This window comes from Temnothorax curvispinosus, unplaced genomic scaffold (assembly GCF_003070985.1).
Source record: "Temnothorax curvispinosus isolate PA1 unplaced genomic scaffold, ASM307098v1 QBEX01017991.1, whole genome shotgun sequence".
Lineage (NCBI taxonomy): Eukaryota > Metazoa > Arthropoda > Insecta > Hymenoptera > Formicidae > Temnothorax > Temnothorax curvispinosus.
Window position 1 is genome coordinate 53,973 of NW_020227771.1, and position 23,014 is coordinate 76,986.

The 23,014-nt window shown below is 36.2% G+C and overlaps 1 protein-coding gene across 2 annotated transcripts in view; it reads right to left on the minus strand.

Moving 5' to 3' along the window:
• LOC112468015 (lachesin-like) overlaps positions 1 to 23,014 on the minus strand; it is a 152,081-nt gene that overhangs the window by 28,298 nt on the left and 100,769 nt on the right. The window contains exon 3 of one of the 2 annotated variants that reach the window (XM_025037005.1): positions 21,378 to 21,577. In XM_025037005.1, the coding sequence (XP_024892773.1) occupies positions 21,378 to 21,577 (200 nt within the window). Of the gene's footprint in view, positions 1 to 6,783; positions 7,035 to 21,377; positions 21,578 to 23,014 lie in introns of those variants that run through there. The other variant, XM_025037006.1, reaches the window with a different exon arrangement.

A 23,014-nucleotide genomic window follows, 5' to 3' on the forward strand; every position in this document is an offset into this window, starting at 1 on the left:
AGAGAGAGAGAGAGAGAGAGAGAGAGAGAGAGAGAGAGAGAGAGAGATAGGAGGAAGGGAAGAGGGGGTTCCGCGAGGCTCAATGACGGAGGGAGCCAGGCAGCCAGCGCGCGTCGTCGCGGAAATTTAAAGCAGCTTACGGCAAATCCCGGCAACGACAACGATATGAATCGATGATGTAGTAAGTAATCGAGACGCGCTTAACGCGTCAAACGTGATGCACGTTCCGTGGAAAGCGTATCAAACGCGAACGTGCCATGTCCGCCTTATGCGATGCATTCGCGAAAAGGGTATTACATAGCCACCGGCTGCAATTTTATTCGCGCTTGAAGGGAGAATTATTGATAGCGCCTTCAGAGCTTATTACACGGTGCTTTCAATCTTTCTCGCCTTAAGAAATTTCATAGAGTATCTTATATATATAAAGACAGATCTTTTCACATAAATATATGAAGCGCTGATCAAATTGTTTAAGAGAATTCCTCTGGACTAATTAGATTGAATAAAAAAAACTAAAAAATCTCTCTCTTCCATAAGAAATAGTTATTTGTGTCACAAGTGCGGGAAGTTGAGAATTGGACACGGGTGCGGAGTGGACGCACGAGCCGAAGGCGAGTGCGATCACCCGCACGCGTGTCCAATTCTCAACCCGCACGTGTTACACACCCTATTTTATATAACAAAGTGCGTAGAAAGTAGCCCATTATTGTGCGCGCGTCATCTGTGCGACGGATGGCCGAATGTTACATTACCGCACTGTTTTGACTCGTGTATGGAATTGGCTATTTGTCGCACAGATGGCGCGCGCGTAATGGGCCACTTTCCACGCACTTTGTTATATAATGCACTGTGTGATATAATAGTTATTTGTGTAACAAGTGAGGTAAGATGAAAATTCCCGGGTGTGGAGTTTACGCACGAGCCGAAGGCGAGTGAGGTAACCGCACCCGGGAATTTTCATCTTTACACACGGCTTACACTCCCTATTTTATGTTGCAAGTGCCTGGAAAGTGGTCTATCACGCACGCGTAGCGTGCGTAATGGGGCACTTTCCATGCACGTGTTGCATAAAGATAATTACAATACAATTAGTGCATTACTGTTACATTAAAAACACTACACATATTTATTCCAAAGTTATAATTTATAAAATGTAAAAAAAAATGTTTAGTATTTTCCAAATTTTATTAAGAAAAATACAATCAGGCTTAAGTTAACAAAATAAGAGAGAATTCGCTTCGAAAACCGTAAAATCTTCATATTCCTTAATTGAGGAAATTCCGTTAATTGGCATTACAGATAATCAGGATACGGATAATTGTTGTTCCGTTTAAAGAGAGGCAAAAGCTCCTTACGCCGTATAGCCTATGAATAGCGGTGGCTTTAAATTTCGTCCTTTATAATCTCTGAAAGAAACATAATGAACATTGTTATCAAATCCTTTTTAACATTATATACCCGGTGAAAATATTTGTATTTTCTGCAAACAATTGGAACCACTCCCTACGGCATTATTACAAAGTTTTCGATTAAAAGCGTTCTATCATTCCGTAAATATTTTATCTGCAAGTGGCGCTTGGCATGTTAATGTCTCCTAGACGGTGGAATAGCTACGCTACGCGCGCAGGAGGATACCATTCGGTAGGAGCTCCCACGGATCATTAAGCTGCTTTAGCAAAGTGATAAATACCCTTGCACTTTACAGCTTCCAGATACAATCTCTCTTTCGTTTTCGCCCCACCCTTTTCTATCCCGACCTTTCGGGGCGCGAGCGCCGCGCCGCGGTAAAACAAATATCATGTCATCCGTCCCCGGTACATATTTCCCCGTTATAGGACAGCGGATATTTATTTCCGAAGGAATTCACCAGAGAAATAAAGTATAAGGAAAGATGCGGAGAGCAGACACCGGCAGCGACGACACGCGAAGGGATTGAAAACCACGCCCCACACACTCTAATCGATTTCATCGTCCATTCGGTTGATGAACGCATCGCGAACCGATGGATCCAAAAATAATCGCATAGTGGCAATACACGAGGAGGGAATTATCCGTGCGTCCCGATCCTTTGTTACATAATTTCTCGCCGGCCTATATCTGATTCCTTCATAACGGCCGGCGTATATGATGCGTTGAAAGAACGAACTCGAGGTACCGCGCTGCATAGCGAAGACCCGGATAGTTACGGGGGAATAAAATAAATTAACTCGTCGCGTTCATGAAGGAAATCCGAGAATGCATAACACAATCAACCAATTGAAATCGATCTACCCGCTTGTACCACCGCACATCGGTTAACGGAATCCGTTCCGGTGTGTATACAGGAGCGTAGCTATTCTCTCCTTTGTTCCCGCGAAGTATCGTGATAAATATACACATTACAGGTGGCAGAAACGGCGGAATGTATTTAGCACGCGCTGTTAACAGTAATGGTGACTCGCTTCTTCTTAACCCGACTTTAAATTCGATTGGTTTCCAATCGAGCGTGCATTTCAGAGAGGACTTTTTTTGCAGCGCGACCAGTTATAACTCTAGTTACTAATAAATATATAAAGCGATAAAAGTATTAGTAAAAAGAAATTTTTACCATAGATTATAACATAATTGTAAAATATTTTCTATTTAAAAGTTCCATTTAAAGATAAAAATTACAAATAATTGGTCTTAGAAATCTTAGCACCAATTTTTTAACCGAAACTTTTATTGCTTAAATTATATTAAATATTAGTTATCAACTGAATTAGAAAAGAATAGTCTCTGTTAAATATTGTTTTACGTATATAATAATTGAAATATTTTATTTCCAAAATCATTTCGTTGCATTATTATATTATTCATTCCAAAATTTATCTCTTATATTACGTAATATGATTTTATTCAGGAATTGTTAGTTTATTGCCTCACGAATTAATTAGTAATGATGTCAATACTGTAATTCATTACACAATGATATCACTGCGATTTAATATTCTATTAAACGCAATTAATTATCGTTGCTAAAAACTTAGTAAACCATAACAATATTATAAAATGAGCAGATCAGACAATCACCAATTAATTATATAAATGATTTTCGCTCGCGTTGCAGGTAGTCGCGTGCACAATAATAAAATCATTAATTAAAAATTACGTAATCCGTCACGGAATCAATTTCTCTTGCCGCGTTTGTTATACTTTTTTCCCTTCACTCTCAAAGTAGCGTAATAAATATACAAGACGCCGTGTTTGTAACGCGCTGCTTAGCTATATAATAACGCTCTCCCCGTTATCTCCCCAATTCTCCCTCGGAGTAATTTCTCCCTCGGACAGGTTTCTCGGGGAATAAAGAAGCATAATGTATGTGGAATGTACTTCTATGAAAATGTGTGCCCCGTACTTCAAATAATAGTCGATGGCAGACGTAAGGTTCAGGTCTCACTTAACAGCGTTACGTGACACTTCATTAAACGTTAAAGGACCAATTTTATCGCCGATATAAATGGGCGATAATTACGCTCCGCTTTGTGAATTTTCCTCCTTACTCTGCAGCAATTTTTAATACACTTTCTTATTTAAGATTAATTTTCATTAGCGCTTTCGTTCCGCTACACATTTTTTTTTCTTTTAGCCGAGTGCACTTATCTCATGCTCCACAATGAAATATGCATTCCGTCGAGCTGTAAATTCTTTTTCTCGTTGCGTACGCGTGCGCCGCGTTCGCGTATATGTGTGTGCGGCCTGTGACTCATTGACTAGATGCAAATAATATGTTTGCATATCCAAGAGTGCCATTTTTTTTGCAGATCACTCTTAAATCACGATGCACCATGATTTATGCATTTCATGCTGCACCCGGCCGTTCTACTTTTTGGCCAACCGGTGCTTGCAGTGTGCTGTATTATATAGTTTTACTTAAAATTCGAAAATGCAAATACCGTCCTTTACAGTGAGACGCAAAAAAAAGAGAGAGAAGAAAAATACATCCCGATGGTAACTTGCGGTACATGATCAGCATTTTATTTATTTTTATATTTTTTTGTGCTACTGAAGAGCTTTGAAATAAAAATACAAGGGGGGAAAAAGGAATAAAATAAATATTAATATGGTCTAGCACCTTGCTCGAAAAATTATCATTGTTTGTGGCTTATAAGTATAAATGTGCTTCAATTTAACAGATTATATTAAATGTTGTGATATTAAGCTTGAGTTACGACTTGCGTAAATGTGATTAATTAATAGAGACACATGGAAGGCCATAATAAATTTATTATTAAAAATGGTATTGCATTAAAATAGTAAAACGCGCAGCTACTACTCCGAAACGCATTACGTTAGTCAACGTATGAGACGCACGCACGTGCACAAATTCCAATAGGCACGAACGTGTATGTACATACGTGTAAGTACACAAGTATACGCGTTCGCAATATATTTAATACCACTATGCAGAGAACGTACATTTCGGGTCTGTAGTTGCATTTTTCATGACTGCGCCAGATCGATTTTCCGATCGCCATCGATGAATGCCTACGGACTTACGCGCGCAAAATTACCGGTGCGCTATTGACAAAAAAAGTCGACAGTTAAGAAAAAAATGGATTAACTGCGCAGTCATTGCCCCGGGAGCTCCGCCGAATGCGCGGCGCTCGATCAAATTAGATCGATCCTACGGAGCTCGACCGGTGCCAATAAAAGCGTCCCTTTGAGGAAGCGCATACGTCGGTCATCCGCCTTTCGTGGAAAATCTCTTTTTTTTTCCTTAATTTCTTCTCTCCCGCGCAGTTTTTCGTCGACGCGATTACTCTCGCGATGATCAGCGAATAATCGACGCCGCAGATTGAAGGCAACTATCAAATACAGGTCCATACAGCACAAAAACGTTGAATCACATCTCAAAAACATTGCATTGCAACATCTGCAATATTGCAATGTTGCTCCTCTCATTTTGCAGCATCTAGGCTGCTTGCAGAGACGAAAGACGCCATTTTACTGTAACTTTTAACTTTATTATATAATAATAATTTTATAAATTCTAGATTTACATTTATCTATATATATATATATATATATATATATATATATAGAATAAATGTCCTGACTGACTGACTCATCAACGCCCAGCTCAACCCCTAAACCTATATAGAAACATGAAATTCGGGGAGTATAATAAAAGACGGTAAATATCCTTCCATGACGTAAGCACCCTAAGAAAGAATTTTTAGAACTTCGTGATCCCTAAGGTAAAAAGGGGTAAAATGTGTTGTTTGTTACCGTAGCGAAGCACGGATCACACATCAAGCTAGTTCTAGATTATAAAGTCTAGATCTAAAAGAAGCGTCGGGTCCGCGGATATCGCGATTTTGTTTCGCCTGCTTATAGGTATTCGCTCCCAACTCAAATTTACTTACGAGTTAGTCTTACCATTATGCGCCGCATAGCGGCGTTGTTGCGTACTAGCGTAAAAAAATTAATAATTTGTTCAATGTTGTTTCAATGTTGTATCAACATAAAAAATCAATATAAAAAATATCAACTTAGATTCAACGTTAGAAAGATATTTATACCTCAATATTCAACACATTATGCACTCAGCAATGTCGTTTCGACTTTTTGTGCTACATGGGGAGGGGGGACTCCGCCCCGCGCAATCGTTATTTATTTATTACATTTATTTATATCTACGCGCAAGGCTGTACTTCCGTACACGGTGCACGTGCATTTTACGCGGTTGCCGCTCGTACGTTTGTGTGTTTCCGTGCTTTATCTCTTCCGCTCTCTATTTCTCCTTCTCCATCTCTCTCTCTCTTTCTCTCTCTCTCTCTCTCTCTCTCACGCGCGCGCGCGGATCAGTTCGCGAGTTTTCGAGTAATGCTCGCGATATATGCATACGCGCGAGCAAGCACGACACAACTTTATCTGTTTGTATGCGATACGGATGCAAATGCGCGCGGAAAACGGACGAATACTTATGGAGATATCCCAACGTGTCCACGGTATGTGAATTGCAAAATCACCTCGGTCCTCTCCCTAAGACCGTTCCAGTATCGGAGAAATCATCGCGTTGATATTTCATTGTCCTAGCATATCACTTTCCTTCTTTTTTTCTTTTCCTTGACGCATTTGTTTGAATTTTATTTTCGAACATTTTCATTATACCGATGCATTTTGAGATACATGGCGGCGGTGATGGATGCGACTGTAATTTCACGCGTATGTGAGCTTCCTCGGAGTGTAAAATTTGAATGCATTATTTATGTATAAAATGCATCGTGTGCATTTCACACATGAATAACGGTATCGCATTTACTTGCGGATGATATCAGGTTAATGTAAAACGTGCGTTTACAATAATATATATAAGTGATCTATCACTTATATCAATATCGATCACTTATATCAATTTATGAAAAAAAGCGTGAATTTTTTGTCAGCATATCAGCTTCCATTACTTTTATTTTATTACATGTTGTTAGTAAATTGTCATAAAAAAAACAACTTGTAATTAATAAAACAAATCGTAATTAATAAAAAAAGAAATTACGTGAACAAAGTCAAGAATAATTAGGAAAATAATGAAAAAACAATAAACAAACAACGGCAACAAATAAAATATAATTAGCTACATAATTTTTTTTTTTTTTTTTTACGTAGAAATATTCCAACAATTACTATTGCAAAAATATAAACGATATATTTTCGTTCGAGGAACAAACGCCTCGCGATAATGGCAGCGTTGGCAACGCAAAACGTGCAAATTGATTTATAGTCGCGCGCTGCGATTTACTGCTATTTCAGATATCTTACTCCGGACCGAAGGTCGGTCGCCACCCAGAAATTTCGCCAGATCTTGCAATCCACTGCACTCGCGCGGTATTTGTCAGTTCTCACGTTATGCCACACATACGCTCGTCGCGCGTGGCAGTAGAAATTCACGTCGAATATATCCAACATCCGACCCCGTCACGCTTCCTCTACGCGATTTTTCGTGTAGCCATCGTGCCTCATACATGCGCGCGCGCGCGCGCGCAGACAGGACGAGACGGGCAAGTCTTACTCTAGACTCTGAAAGTATCGGCTGCATCGATCGTGCATGTACAATTTATGTGCAACGCAACGGTCCACGCGTGATTCCGGTTCATGGCACGAGTTCCCGTTGTCCATCTTCAAAATCCGCGATGCCTCTACCCGCGTTGCCCTCCCCCCTCCCGGAAACTTCTCCATAAAAGAAATTACCTGGCTGTCACCTGCGACATCGATTTATGTTCTCCGAGACTCGTGATGTATTTCAATAAGCGACGCAACAGAAATGTAAATATTGATCGAACAAGGAATACCGAATATATTTACAAAATCTCTATTTATATAATAAATGAAAATTGTGCAAATAAATTTATAAAGAATTAAAATTATTTTATTTGAATTTATGGATTTAATTAAATGTTGTACAATGTGTAAAATAATAAAAGACTAAATATGTACAAATAATAAAAGTATTGAAAGTTAATAAACGAATCGCGCTAAATGAATAAAGACAATAAAAGGCATCTTGTTCATTGATATTTAAAATATAATATCAACAAGGCTACAAGAGTGACTGATTTCAAAATAGCTGCATAAATAAATCAATGAATAAATAATTATGTCGGGTATAAGCTCTGCACGCATGATGCTCGTGCAAATTTGTTGATAATATCCGTTATTTAACTTCCAGAGAAAATGTGACGTGACAAAGATAACACGAAAACGAGCGCGCGCGACCGCACGCGATTTCATCTGCCTGGCAAGAGATGTGCACCTGCTGCACATCCGATACGCTATACCTCCTTTCTCCCCACGTGGAGTTAAAATTCCCCGGAAGTCACGCGCATTATTCCCATACTCGGTTGGTCGCGATTTTTCGAGACGACGCCACCGTCTTTATGGATGCGCACGCGAGCAGGTGCGCGCGCTCGCACCTATACCGAATACCGAATGCCTTCGGGACCGATACATGTTTATCTACCCACCACGGAGAGCGCGTCTCTCGCCGTGCCATAAGCGGTTCACGCTTATTGAGCGATATCCGGATACGGTTGGATAGCGTTCGGAACGGCGTATCCAGCGCCAACGCCCCGACCACCCCCCTCGACGCCCCGCGCGTTGCTCTCACGCGCAGAGACGGTTCCTCGTGCGGCGGCCCAATTACCGGGACACAGGTCGTTAGCGATTCCCAAAGAGTTTCAACCGCATACGCGACTGTCTCTCTCGTCTCATCGTTTTATTTTCCCCTCCCCCCCTCCATATCCGTCAATCACTCGCCACCGCAAAAATACCTTCTCGCATAACGAATTACACATCGCACACATCACCGTTGCGACGATGTCACTACACTTTCGCAGATTACTTGTAGGAAAAAATCACGAGGTCTCGAAGAAACGAAATGAAAATCGACTTTTCGAGAGAGAGGGAGGGAACGAGTGTGTGGGTGTGTGTGAGAAAAAAAGAGTGAAAAGGGAGGAAGCATCGAGAACGAGAGATGCGCGCGGCACAAAAGCCGTGGCGTTCGCTTTGATTTGAATATTTTAATGGCGCCTAGGTACACATGTTTCTTGACAGTGCTCCACAGCGTGGTATTAATAAACGAGAAATGAGCGGAAGGGACAGGAAAAGAAAATAGATGAGTCGTTATGCGACTTCTCTTTTTTTTTTATAAATCGGTCGCGCTCTCTTTCAATGCGCAGTGACGAGACGGAAGATTATGTTTGATGCAACGATGCTCTACATACACATAAACGCGTATGTCGAACAGAATACATGTGCATCGCTCGAATAATTGTTTCATACTTTTTTCTCGCTCGTTCGGATAGATACGTACGTTTCGAGTCTTTTAGTATTTTCAACTCTTTGCAAATAATACGCGCAATGCTTCATACAGATTCAGTAAAGTATATCGAGTATCCGTACTCTGAGAAAAGAAATTGTGATAGTTTTTTTCTTACTATTTCGGTATTAATGTACAGTACCGATCAAAAGTATTTTATCGCTTATAAAAAGGGAAGTCGTTACTTTAATGAAGGAAGACATACATAAATGTTATAAAAGTTATTTTTAACCCTTAAATGCCCCCTGGGGTCCAGCGGACCCCAGACCCTTTACAATGATATATTTTCAAATGTTCTTGAAATGGAGCTCAAAAATGGAGCTCATGCTCCCATTGATGATAGTTGAGTGATTGACCTACCCGTTTGTACACTTAGCAGTACTCAGTTTACTTAATTTTTTATACTATGTTGAAATTGAAATTTTAACAATATAAGCATTTTATTCTCTTTTCTAAGCCTTAAACAACATTGAAAAAAATTTTCATAACTAAAGATAAAAAAATCAATGAGTAAGGAGACATTTTTCATGCTGGGGTCTTTTAGACCCCTCATGTTATTTATGAGATTCTTGAGAGGTGTGGCATTTAATGGTTAATTTAGTACTGTTATTTTATGCTTTGATAGATATACTTTAAGAAAAAAAACAAAGATTTTAAAGATTTAATTAACGTTGAATAATTATCGTCAATAATATTTATTCAATTAAATCATTAAGATCATTTTTATCTCAAAGTATTCCTATCAAAGCATAAAATAATAGTACTAAAATAAAAATTTATAGCATTTATTATTTATTTTAATGATTTAATTGCGTTGTTTCATATCGTCAACGATAATATAAAACAACGCAATTAAATCATTAAAATCTATGTTCCTTTTTCCAAAGTATTCCTATCAAAACATAAAGTAACAGCACTAATATAAAGTTTTATAACATTTATGTACGTCTTTCTTCATTAAAGTAACGACTTCCCTTTCCTAAGTAATGCGATACTTTGAGCGATATACTATATTTCTTCTATCTCTTTTTCTACTTGTTATCATTATTGGGTATTATTTTTTTATTCATTTGTACGCGCTGAAATAAAATTATACAAGCTTATTTTTCAAACTTTGATATGTTCTTATTTCACAAAAACATAGTAGTTTGTTAAAAGATTATATAATTAGATTACTGTAATAATGAGTTGGAAAGTAGGTCAATTTAATATCTTTTTTTTTAACCATTAAAACATATTTCTGTGTTTTAATATTAAAAACTTATATTATTAATAGCATAACATTTTATACAAAAATCAAAATATTAAAGTTATTGATAAAAACGTTAAAATAATGTTAATAAAAGAATTTTAATTAAGTGGTGGCACTAATTCAACCTCAAATAATAATTAATCTGAAATATAACAAACTCAATTTTCTTTCTTATTCTTTATATTCATAGTTATCTACACGTAAGAGAATCTTAAAGTTTGTCAAAATAACAAAATAACATGCTTACACACTTGTAGAACTAAAATGTCACAAAAAATTGACTATATTGTCAATAAAAAAAAATTGATTATTTCATCGATAAAACGTTATCAGATAAAGAATATATAAAAATATGCATATCAATCCGGTTAAAAAATTTTTCAGTTAGGTTATCTAACAAGCCATTGTTTAGAAAAATGCAGTTTTGAGAAAAACACACACATTGCTTGTTAATTTAACGGATTATCTAATTGCAATTTCTATGTACAATAAAGACAAATGTATACGCATATGACTTTCAAAAAATTAAGGAAGAAATTGACTCTTTACTTTTGCAGTGACCTGAATCTTTCAAATTGAAGGAAGTTTTAATAATTCTGGATAACTTTTAATAAAGAAAGTAATAGGGCACACATTTTATTATAAGTGTATTGGCCTACTGAACTTATGCAATCACAAAAATCTAGTAGATATCTTTCCATTCAATATTCAACGTCTCCTAAAACGGTAACGTCAAATAGGTCATCTCTTGCATATGGAATGGCCCAGACCACGTTGTAACTTTAAGTTTATTTTACATATTTCGACATTTTCTTGTTTATTTTCCAATTTTTACAACCACTTTATTTATTTTTATTCTTTTAAAGAAAAACCAATTCTTATTCACATTCTTTCTTCCTTAATTTTAATGAAATAAACTTACATGAAATATATACCTATTTTCACAAATAGAATCTTTTTTTATAAAAACTGAAATATATAAAACAAAGAAAAATATAAGCCATAAAATAATAGAGCGCTATTTTACAAGTGCATAACAAAATAAAAAACAAATAAATAAAATATATATATACACAAGCATGTAAAAATTTATCAAGTATCCCATGAAAGGAGCGTATACAAATTAAATAATAATATTTGTATCTAAAATAATCATCCTTATATATAAAGTAAAAACTCACTCGTGTATCTTTCATAATAAACGCCGTTCGACATACGATTAAATCTCAATAAAGAAAAGATTAAAATATTAAATTTCAAACAAATAAGTTACCTTATAACGCGTACTTAGCATGTATTATGTAATCAATATACGAGAAACTCCGAAACATTAGTGCATCTTCGCTCGCGCGGGTGAATGCACAACCATTACACCCCCTTCCATTTATCCTCCCAGATCCGAGCCTCGACACAGCTGTAATCGCGGAATTTCATAAATTACCGACGCCGCTTAATTTATCGTATACCGTGCGATCTTTTGACGTCTTTTGTATCCGGCCGGCGAAAATACACGCAATCGCACTTCATTAAGATCGCCGCCGACACACGGCGAGAGGAGCCCCGCGTGTCCGTGCATTTTCATATCGGGACGCCTCCGAGTTGCGGAGCTCCGCAATCTAGCCCGACCCCGTTATAATTAGATTTATGCCGGGACGCGTTCATCTCCCTTGAACGAATTCCAAATATTGCTGTAAATTACGGATAAAAAGGTTGGCGGTGCGACCCAGTTCGCTCAGCCGTGATTGTATTTCCGCAACCTACCAGCTCTACCACTCGGAATGGTAACATCGTTACTTCCGTTCGCTCGAACAGAGAAAAAAAGAGTGACGCGCGAGGGGGCAAGTGTGGTGCGAGAGAGCGAGAGCCATGCGAGCTTACAACTTACGATGAATTCGACGCGTCCGAGTTTCACCGTTAACGCGAATTTAAATCTCCGTTGGAAACATCGATATTCCGCCGTATACTCTTATCATCGTCATCGTTCGTGCTCGTCTTATTGCACTAGTGTGTTCAGCTTATATCGTGCATCGTTCGCCTAACAACATCGTCGAACAACTCCGCAAGAAGCTTTTAAATTTATTTTAAGTTGACCCTTTTTGAAGTTTACCTATAATTTGTCCTATATACATGTACCTATAATATTTGGATCCTATAAATTTTCCTAGAAATTCCATCGTTTATATTTTGTGACAAATCTTGATCCGTTCGAATTTCGGACTGTATAATATAAACTTGTATCTTAAAATAAAAGATCGTATATGTCCATTTTGAACATTTCCAGAAAACAAAGTTTAAGGTTTTAAATAGAGAGATAATTTTTTTAGATGTAAAATAAAAATAGCAACTTGATTTATTAAAGTAATTCAACTGGTATGTTTGATAGTGCAACTGCCAATACACGCTGTACCTGGTTTAAAAACTAGGCACTATAAAAATGTTCAATACGACTTTTTCTAAACATTGTATCTCAGAAACTAGTAATAATAGATATAAGACGCTTCACCATTATACAATTTAAGCTCCTGTTATATTGAAAACTAAGATAAAGTGCATAATTTGGATCAGCAAATTTGAAATGACTCTCTAGCCGAGTCCCTATCATATGTGGATTTTTTCACTAATTGTCTGTAGCTATAAGGGACAGCTATAGACGATAGCGAAAAAAATCCACATGTGATAAATACAGTCGGCTAGAAAGGCATTTCAAAGGACCCCGCACAAAACTAATAGAAAAGTGGCCGCAGTCAAATTGGCTGAAGTTTTAGTATGATAAAGTTCAGACTGTGTGTGTGTGTGTGTGTGTGTATGTATCCTGATCAAAAGTCTCAATGGCTGCAAGTTCAGAAAATGCCCAGTTTCCGAGATACTTGGTCTCAAAGTCCAGGAGCTAGCGGAATTTTAGGTGACTGATTTTCTTACGCCTGAAATTTTTTCCACGAGTTATTATTGTCATGTCTGCAAAATGTAGACAGGTGGCAGAGTCTGTCCGCGGGACATAGAGCGAACAGAATTTTTGTAACTTGTATTAATTTCCAAAGACATTGACTGATTTCATTACAGCTGATTTTTTTACAGTTGATTATTTAAACCATTTCAACAAGAAAAAATGAGTTGTCCGACAAAAAAGTTGGGACATGACCCGTGTCTGCCATTTGGAATTGGTAATTTTTTCTTTGACTCTTGACTGATTTTCTTACAGCTGAATTTTATTTTACAGTTTAATAATATATTAAGAATGAAGTATATAACCTTGTCCGACAATTTTAGTGGGACAGAACCGCTCTCTGACGTCTTTGTTATGTTAATTAATCATCAATTAATGACTGAAGTATTTATGTCGGACAAAGGGGTCAAATTGTTCGAAATTTTATATATTTTTAATTTTCACACGTGTTTGACGAAAATATCGGGACATATTTGCTCTCTGACAAAAATAATGTTGAAAATATGATTATCGGACATGTGATATTATTTACTGGAGTATTTCTGTCGGACAAAGTGGTCAAATTGTTCGAAATTGTATATACTATCGATATTCACTCGTGTCTGATGAAAATAGTGGGACATATTTGCTCTCTGACAATAATAATATTGTAAATATTATTATTGGACATGTGATATTATTTACTGGAGTATTTCTGTTGGACAAAGTGGTCAAATTCTTTGGAATTTTATATACTAACGATATTCACTCGTGTCTGATGAAAATAGTGGGACATATTTGCTCTCTGACAAAAATAATGTTGTGATTATTATTATTGGACATGTGATACTATTTACTGGAGTATTTCTGTCGGACAAAGTTGTCAAATTCTTTGAAATTTTATATACTTTCGATTTTCACACGTGTCTGATGAAAATATTGGGACATGTTAGCTCTCTAGCAATGATAATGCTGTGACTATTATTATTGGACTTTTCAGCGGCATTTTGACTGAGAAACTGTATTCTGTTAAGCCGCGTATAAGATTTTTCTGCTTTTATATCGTGTTGTCCCACTCAAAATGTCGGACGAATATATCAATGTCTTTCTGTTGGCATTTTAAAAGTACACCATAAAAATTAGTTGTAAGAAAATTAGTCAAACATTAATGATTAATTAACATAACAAAGACGTCAGAGAGCGGTTCTGTCCCACTAAACTTGTCGGACAAGGTTATATACTTCATCCTTAATATATTATTAAACTGTAAAATAAAATTCAGCTGTAAAAAAATCAGTCAAGAGTCAAAGAAAAAATTACCAATTCCAAATGGCAGACACGGGTCATGTCCCAACTTTTTTGTCAGACAACTCATTTTTTCTTGTTGAAATGGTTTAAATAATCAACTGTAAAAAAATCAACTGTAATGAAATCAGTCAATGTCTTTGGAAATTAATACAAGTTACAAAAATTCTGTTCGCTCTATGTCCCGCGGACAGACTCTGCCACCTGTCTACATTTGGCACACATGACCATAATAACTCGTGGAAAAAATTTCAGGCGTAAGAAAATCAGTCACCTAAAATTCCGCTAGCTTCTGGACTATAACGGTTTATGAATGAAAAAGCCCTATTTTCAAACCTTTTCAACACGTATGAAGGTTCTTCTGCTACAAAAAAACGTACTTTTAGATATTACCATTCATACATCGTTGCCATACACACTTATATATATGAATATATTAATATATAAAATATATAAATTAATATATAAATACCTAAATAAAAATGCATGTATATCTTCAAACTGCTGACCATCCTAAAACTGTCTGATACATATCAGAAAAACCTTCAGACGTGTTGCAAAACTTTGAAAATAGGGCTTTTTCATTCATGAACCGTCATCGTCAGGTCGATTTCAACACTTTGAGACCAAGTATCTCGGAAACTGAGCATTTTCTGAACTTGCAGCCATTGAGACTTTTGATCAGGACAGTCTGAACTTCATCATACTAAAACTTCAGCCAATTTGACTGGGACCACTTTTCTATTGGTTTTGTGCAGGGTCCTTTGCTGATCCGAATTAAGATCTGATCCGAATTAAGATCTGATCCGAAATATGCACTTTCCTATATCAACTCCATTTTGACTGGAAAAAAACTGGAGATACGATCCTTTATCTCTAAAGTGTAGAAATATAACCAGATCTCGCTGCTTGGACGAAATATCTGGCAGAACAATTTTGCCAGATATTTTTCACTCCACGGAATGATTTTGTCGATCGTGGCAACGGCATTATTTGGTAGAAAGAAGAAAGTTTTAGTTGCACCGCGGGAATATCCTTTCCTGGACACGATAGATCATTTATTATCTTCATTGTTATCCATACGCCGCATCATAATTCACGTCTACCGTGACTGTAAACGTATGCACGAGGTTCTCTCGCACAAACATATATAGCGCGGTAAATGCCGTCGCGTCGCCGCGCCGTGATCGCCGGCGAGTTACGGCACGTAAATCTAATTTTCCTCTGAAATATCAATTCGATGAAATGGAAAAGCACGCGCCCTTATTATCACGGTCCATCTCTCGATTCTCTTTGTGAGCTCTCGGCGTTTCCCTCGGTGCGTTGCCCCGCCGCCATCTCGTTCGCTCCAGTTTGCGGCGATAAAATCTTATATGTTCGCGAAACGATGCACATGTAGTATCGGACAACGACTACCCGGGGTAGGTATAACAACCGAGTGAGTCGTTCGACGAGGCCGTCCCTCTATATCGATTTCCACCTGCCGTCCGTTTGACTCACGCGCGCCTGTGCTCTCCTCTGTCCTATAACGCGCCAATTATTCTCGAGCGCTCGTGGGAAGGGCGTAATAATTCCGTAATAACTTCCGGAACATCGCCCGAGGAACAGCGAGAACGATAGCGAACGGCCGCATAACTGACAAACGAGATGCCGCGTGAACGATTCCAATCACCCCCTTTTTCGGGGCAATACGCGCCTCGCAATTTATACCTACCCGATTTTAATACTTCCGTGCCAATATGTCGCGTTTAGCAGTGACATGTTTCACTTAAATCTTCGTCGTTTGATATGTAAATTACGCGTTCATTTAATTGCCTACTTTTTATGTCAATTTTAGAATGTTATTGTAACCTGTCACATCTGTTCGGCAAAATGTCACGCGAAGAAATGAAAGCTTATATAAGTGTGGTAACAGTGTGCTTCTATCTTTAAGAGTAAATTCGTGCAATGTCAAGAAGAGAGTATCCATCGCTAAGTTAAGTTGTCAAAAGATGGCGATGTTCAGATCTCCAGATTCACTGAAAAAAAAATATTTAGATCAAAAAAATTATTTATGTAGATTGTTGCCAAGACCTTATTTATTTAATATAATACACATATTTATTTAGAATTAAATATTTTTACTTAATTTAAATAAAAATATTTAATTCTAAATAAATATGTGTAGGTATTATATTAAGTAAATAAACTCTTGGCCACAATCTAAATAAATTTTTTTTTCTCAGTGTTGATTTACACATTTTCAACACATTGCGAACCAGACATTTTATTACTAACTATATCCAGTAAATCATTTTTTGCGTCAAATATTTTTACCTTGGCTGTTAGGTGAAAAAAATGCTTACAGACAAAAATGCTTTTAACAAAAGAGTTAATGCAACTATAAAAAAGGTGCTTTCTAAGAGTTTTTTGAGTCGCCGAATCAATCTAAATCTGAGGTAAAAATTTTAAAATTTAAATGGCGGAAAAATTTATAAAAATTCTTATAAATTAATTTTTATGCAAACCGAGCGATATTAAACTGTTTGACCGTCATATTAACAAATTTTAATTTAAAAAACAGGATCAGTGGCTTCAAAAATCCCTCAAAACTTTTTATGTAATTAAACCATATTTTGAATATTTTTGCTCATTATATTAAATTTGCCATTTTTAATTCTTAAATTTTTATTTTACATTTTAAATCAGCAGTTTTTAATATAAATTTTTATGCAAATCAAACAATTTTTTGCATTTTTGGTCCATTATATTAGATCTGCCATTTTTAATTTCGCAATTTTGATTTCAGATTTGAATTCAGCGACCCCAAAAGTATATAGAGCCCTGTTCTAATTGTTCCGTTAAAAGTATCTTTTTTTGAATGTGCTGATTTTTCTGTCATGAAGAGTACTGCCAGTTTTTTTCTTTCGCGTCATTGACAGTCAAAGAGTTAAGTTACTTATGGTTTGCAGTTAAAAATCACTGTTATGTTACTGAGTAATAACTACTCTAGATTAATAAATAAAAAATGCGAGATATCTCGTCACGATGAAATATGAAACGCGAAATATCTCGTTATCCATCCGCAATGTGTTATTAATTAATAACAAACACAAAACATGCAAAAAAAACAATATATTTAATTCCGTTTTGTAACAAATGCGTCTCGGATTTATCTCTTTCGCGTCGGAAATTTTGATACTATGTAAACACCAGTTCCGACCGTTATTTGTCTTTACTTATAAAACACTCCAATGTATTTTTCTTAGGTATCTTCTCGACGTACGCGCGTACGTAAGCTCCAAAGAACTTCACTCCGACATTATCCTCCCGAATTAGAAGAGCGGAGAAATATTTACGCGCCATTTTTCACGTTATTCGCGTGTAACAGCATCGGCACTTACGATACTTACATATGTGACGCGGCGAATACATAATAATAGAGAGTAAAACGCCGCGAAAATGGAATTAATTAAATGACGCTTTAAATTTATCGTTGCGTTAATGCAATATATTGCAGTTTGGAATTTTGGTCGCGCGGCAATTTGGCGCCTAGCTCTGTAACTACATCTTCTCCTAGAAAGCAAAAGGAACTATTTCTAATAAGATCCAACCACGAGGACGCTGCAAATTAATTAATTAAATTCTTGAGATTCTGGAAATGGTCAAACGTCGTACACGAAAGTGGATTGCATTCTTCCGCGCGACACCATTTTTTAAAGCATCCTTCTAGGAAATCAAGAATCTTATTAAATCCGTAAAACTATGAGAAAGGATTGTCATAAAATAAAGTTTGTGCATAAGAATATGGTTAATAATTTAAAAATATCCATTTTTTAGTTTATAATAAATGATGTGCAGCAAAGATAAAAATCTGCGACAATAAAAGATGAAATATAATTATTCTTTTTATACGAGCGGAAATGTTTTGAATAGCGAGCTTCATGTTGGCGAGGTTTTGTATTAATTTTTATGGATCGATAAATTGGCGACTATACATAGTTGATAATTAATACTCTACGTCGTGTTATCCAACTTTGACGCGTGCATGTGTAGTGGTGAATGAAGTTGAACAAGCAATAGGTTCATTAAATGGTTCATTAAACTCTATTTGATTGTATTGCTCCGTGTTTGCGTCGCATGTTAAATCAGCGCAACATTGCGGCGGGCAAATGCCAGTTGTATTAAGTTATGACAGGCTGTACGCTGACATCCATCCTGCTGAAACAACATCGGTGGTGCTTTCGGTGTTTTAATAACAGAGACTTCCCGATTGTATTCGCACGTTTTCCACGCGCGAAGGATTTTTCTATTCTCTGGACGATCTCGGTACGCGGACTCGGGACACGTAAATCCGCGGCGGCGTCGCCGCTTTCCTCCGCGAAGAAAAACTTTTGCGTTGATACACGCGCGAGCAAAGTTATTGTGCGGTAAACAAAGAAAACAAACTTGATAACAACGTTAACCACGAGAGTAGAGAGGAATTCTCGCGCGGCCGCGCGCTCTACGTAGAGGATATAGGTACATCGTAAAGTCGCGACGCCGCCCGCGCATAAGAAAGGCAGTTGTGAACGCAGTTGTGAAAACATCGGATTAATTAAACAGCGCTTTAAACTTGTAATCGCCGCATTAATTCTCTCGCCACGAATTGCGTTCTTCCGAGAAGAGGCGAGATTACACCGCAGAATTTTATGCGCGTGCTGCGTTAAATTGTACTAAATGCATTCGGGTCTGTTTTATTATTTCGCGCAATCTCGTTACGTCTCGTAGATATCAGCGTGTTATCTAATGGCGTATCGACATCCCGAGTGTTACCAATCCATTTCGGCGATGGTATGACTTCAGTTTCGAAAACCTAGCTATGATCGGCGCGCGTCACGTGTCGGTTCATATTCGCGTCTCATTGAAATTCATGATGTTTCAAAACTGGACTTACACAACTTGCCAAATAAGCGACTCGATTTAGGTACAAAGTGGCGTCTAACGCATACAAATTGTACAATACAAAGTATTATATACGAAATATTTTAAACAAGTATATAAATATTTAATGCGACTTGAGTATAACATTACATGTATTAATTTTTGGATAAATGTAATATTGCGAAGAAATAAGCTACATTTGAGCAAGTAGTTAAAATTAATTTAATCAATTACATTATATAGTTAAACGTTACATTATGTAATAAAATGTGTCGCAAAAGATGTATAATTAATTGTGATACATTAATATTCCTGCGCGATGGGCTAATCACCTGTCAGCCTGAAATAAATCCGATTACTGAAACCTCCTAAAGGCCCTATGCACACAGAGGGAGAATTTTATTTTATATATTAATTTATTAATATTCCTGATGTTACATTTTACTTTATTTGTTCACCTACCATTTTGTTTAATTTTTAAAAATAACATACATTGGAAAGATAATTAAATATACAATATCAAAGAACAATATGGAAGAACAAAAGGACAGAAAATGTATATTCCAGCATTAGTAAAAGTCACAACTTATATATACGTGTACCATCATATCGGCACAAAAAAATGTATATTTAATTTTCTGTATAAACTATCTCTCCGACGAAACTACTGTTCGTTGTATACGTATCTTTCTTATCTGCAAAACCGGGCAAAGTGATTTACCCGGCGCTGTCGCATCGATTCTAAAAAAAATTATCATTCCGCTATTAAGATTCGTAAAAAGGAGCGGTGAAGCTGAAAATTTCCCCGGACTGACGAAATCTTGTTTATTCCCGCTGTTATCTCGTCGTGCCGAAAATTAGATAACACTAATGCTTTTACTTTGTGCAATTGTGAGGACGTTGCTCCGTCGCTCCGGTTCGTCCTGCATAATTAAGGTGCAAATAAGCGTAACGCTACTTTGTCTCGGGATCAACTAAGAAAGGAACGTGCAATGGCGCGCAGTGAAGCAATAATATATATCGAGTGGACTTTATTCAAAGGGTTTACGAAATTCTGATATTGTTGACAGCGGGCTTACATTCTTTCATTAATTACATGGCGTTAAGGGGTTCCTAGTATTTTTAAAAAGTCCGTATCACAGGCGGCTTTGGGACTCCCCTTGAGAACTTTCAAGGAAAAAAATTTCGCGATTTATGTCAGCGCAAAGCATCGAGAATAATGTTCGTTTTATCGTCGATGTTGAATTTACCACAGTGCATCACTATTGACCCAATTGTGATTTTGTGTCGCCACGACTTTACATCGATATCGACGCTTGGCTATACTGATATCCGCCCCAACTATTCCATTCTATCGATGTTGACGACTGGCACTTTCGCGATACTTTCACGTAAAGTAAAAAAGTGAAAAGCGCCTGTAGAACCTAATATTCAAATAAATAATCAACAATTTACGTGGAAAATGAAACGCTCTTACTGCTAGTGTAATTCACCATAAATTTATTTCTATTGCCTGCAAACTTACTATATCAAATTAAATGCTACCAGTTAACAGTTACGGTATTTCATCTATTTTCATTAGTTAACACTCATATTATTCATGCTTTGAACGAAAATTTGATTTTCTATCGTATGATGACACTGATTATCACAAAATCGGTTATAATTAATGAATATAGCTCGTGACGATAATACCAGTTACAGAGAAAGCTCGTTTGTGCTATAATTACAGAATATTGGTGGCCATATGGTTATGCCCTATTCGACAACTATTAATCGTTCAATTAGCACGTGCAGCATTAACGAAACGAAAAATCAAGAAATTTTTATTTTTTTAGAGGAACAAATAAAAAATGTAAATATTTAATCCGATTCTATAATTACATTTTATATATGTAGGTACTACATACATTATAAATATACTATATAATTAAATAAAATTTTATTTAATTATATATAGATATATTTATATTTTTATATTTTATATTTGTATATATATATATATATATATATATATATGTATATGTATATAACGTGACAGATTTTATTTCATTTGCAGGATAATATAAACAATGGAGTGTTGCCCACGCGTATTTAATTGTGTACCAGTTTCACATGCATCAATCAACGAATTACGTGTTTCAATAAGCCCTTACCGTGCCCTCTCCTAGATTGTGGACAACACAGGGCATCAGAGCTGTGGATCCTGATTGCGCCGAAACCGATGTTGAATTTTCCGTGCCGAAGGTCATCGGCAGAGTTGGTGGCAGATCGACATCTAATGGCTTTCCTGTCGTGCCGTCCAACGAGTTCATGTTAACATCGACTATTTCCGCCGTCACTGCTGCTGGATATTCTGAAACAAATTAATTATAAATTATTAGTTTCACAATCAAACTTTCGATGGTCTGTAGATTAAAAAAGAATACGTGGATTTGTTGATTCGCGAATAAAAAAGGTTCATACAAAGCTGTAGTATTACAGTAACAATATTAAATAAACATTAAAGAGTATATACACTGTAAAAAAAAACTATTTGAATAAACTAAATTTGCCTTATTTAATGTCAAATTAAATCGAGTAAACTACATGACTAATGCAAGAAATTATTAATTAATAACCAACAATTGGTGCATGAATAAAATTTACGGTTGCATAAATATATAATTTATAAGCAACACATTGGCATCGAAAACTCAAAATACAATTTTTATTTCGGTCTTTTCTACCCCTATTTCATATATGATCGATATCTTCAAATTTGCGGAAGTTAGAGCAACCATGGACATTTCTAAAAAAATACAAAATTTTTTTAAAAAAGCAACCCTTTACCGATCATCGCCAAATTCAATACCAACCTTCTTTGAATGATACTCTATCGATTAAAAAAAAACAGCCCGATATTTCAATATTTACGGAAGTTAGAGCAATCACGGACATCAAATCTGCACATACATACATACGGACATGCGATTTTAATGCAATATTTCGACATTTTAGAACACTGAACATATTGGCATCAAAAACTCAAAAACCAATCTCTTTGTTGGTTTCTTCTACCCCTATTTCATATATAAATCATTTAAATTTGGTTGATTAGACCCATCTTTATACGCAATCAAAGGTTCATATACGAAATTCACAAATACAATTTATAGTTTGATATTTGTAAACAAGGACCGTTGTCAATTTTTATCTAAGCATTTTTCACTATGTTTACTCTATTATATTTCATCTCTTCTATTAAGTTTAATATTAATTATTAAGTTTAAGCTTAATATAACTGTATTTTTTAGAGACTGATAAATTGATCGGAATTATACATAGATATTTTTCAACTCAGAACAATAATCTTAATATCGATCATTCACCATCATCAACAATTTTCTATGCAATGTAACGAATTCAGTTCCTTATCGCAGATGTTAAAACGAGTTTTCGGCACCGGAGTTTCTCGACTATCCTCGAGGTAACCACCGTTAGATGCACCGAGAAATTGGCATTAAATCACGATGGCCTTTATTAAGTCGAACTTCCTTAGAATATGAGCTCGCCTGCGCATGAATATGAGTCAAACACCCAGTTTCATATTTCACTTTTAAAACGCTCGCGCTCCCTAGCTGCAGCTATAAAATTTAATTTAATTACTAAATGACCTATAACTAATAGCCTTCGCAGCAGCGTTCAAATAAACCAGTAAATCAAAGGTATTTATAATACAGCATTTCAGAACAATTTAAAAGATTCATAAATATAGAATCTGTTTAAAAAATTTTCTAAAGGTATACATTGA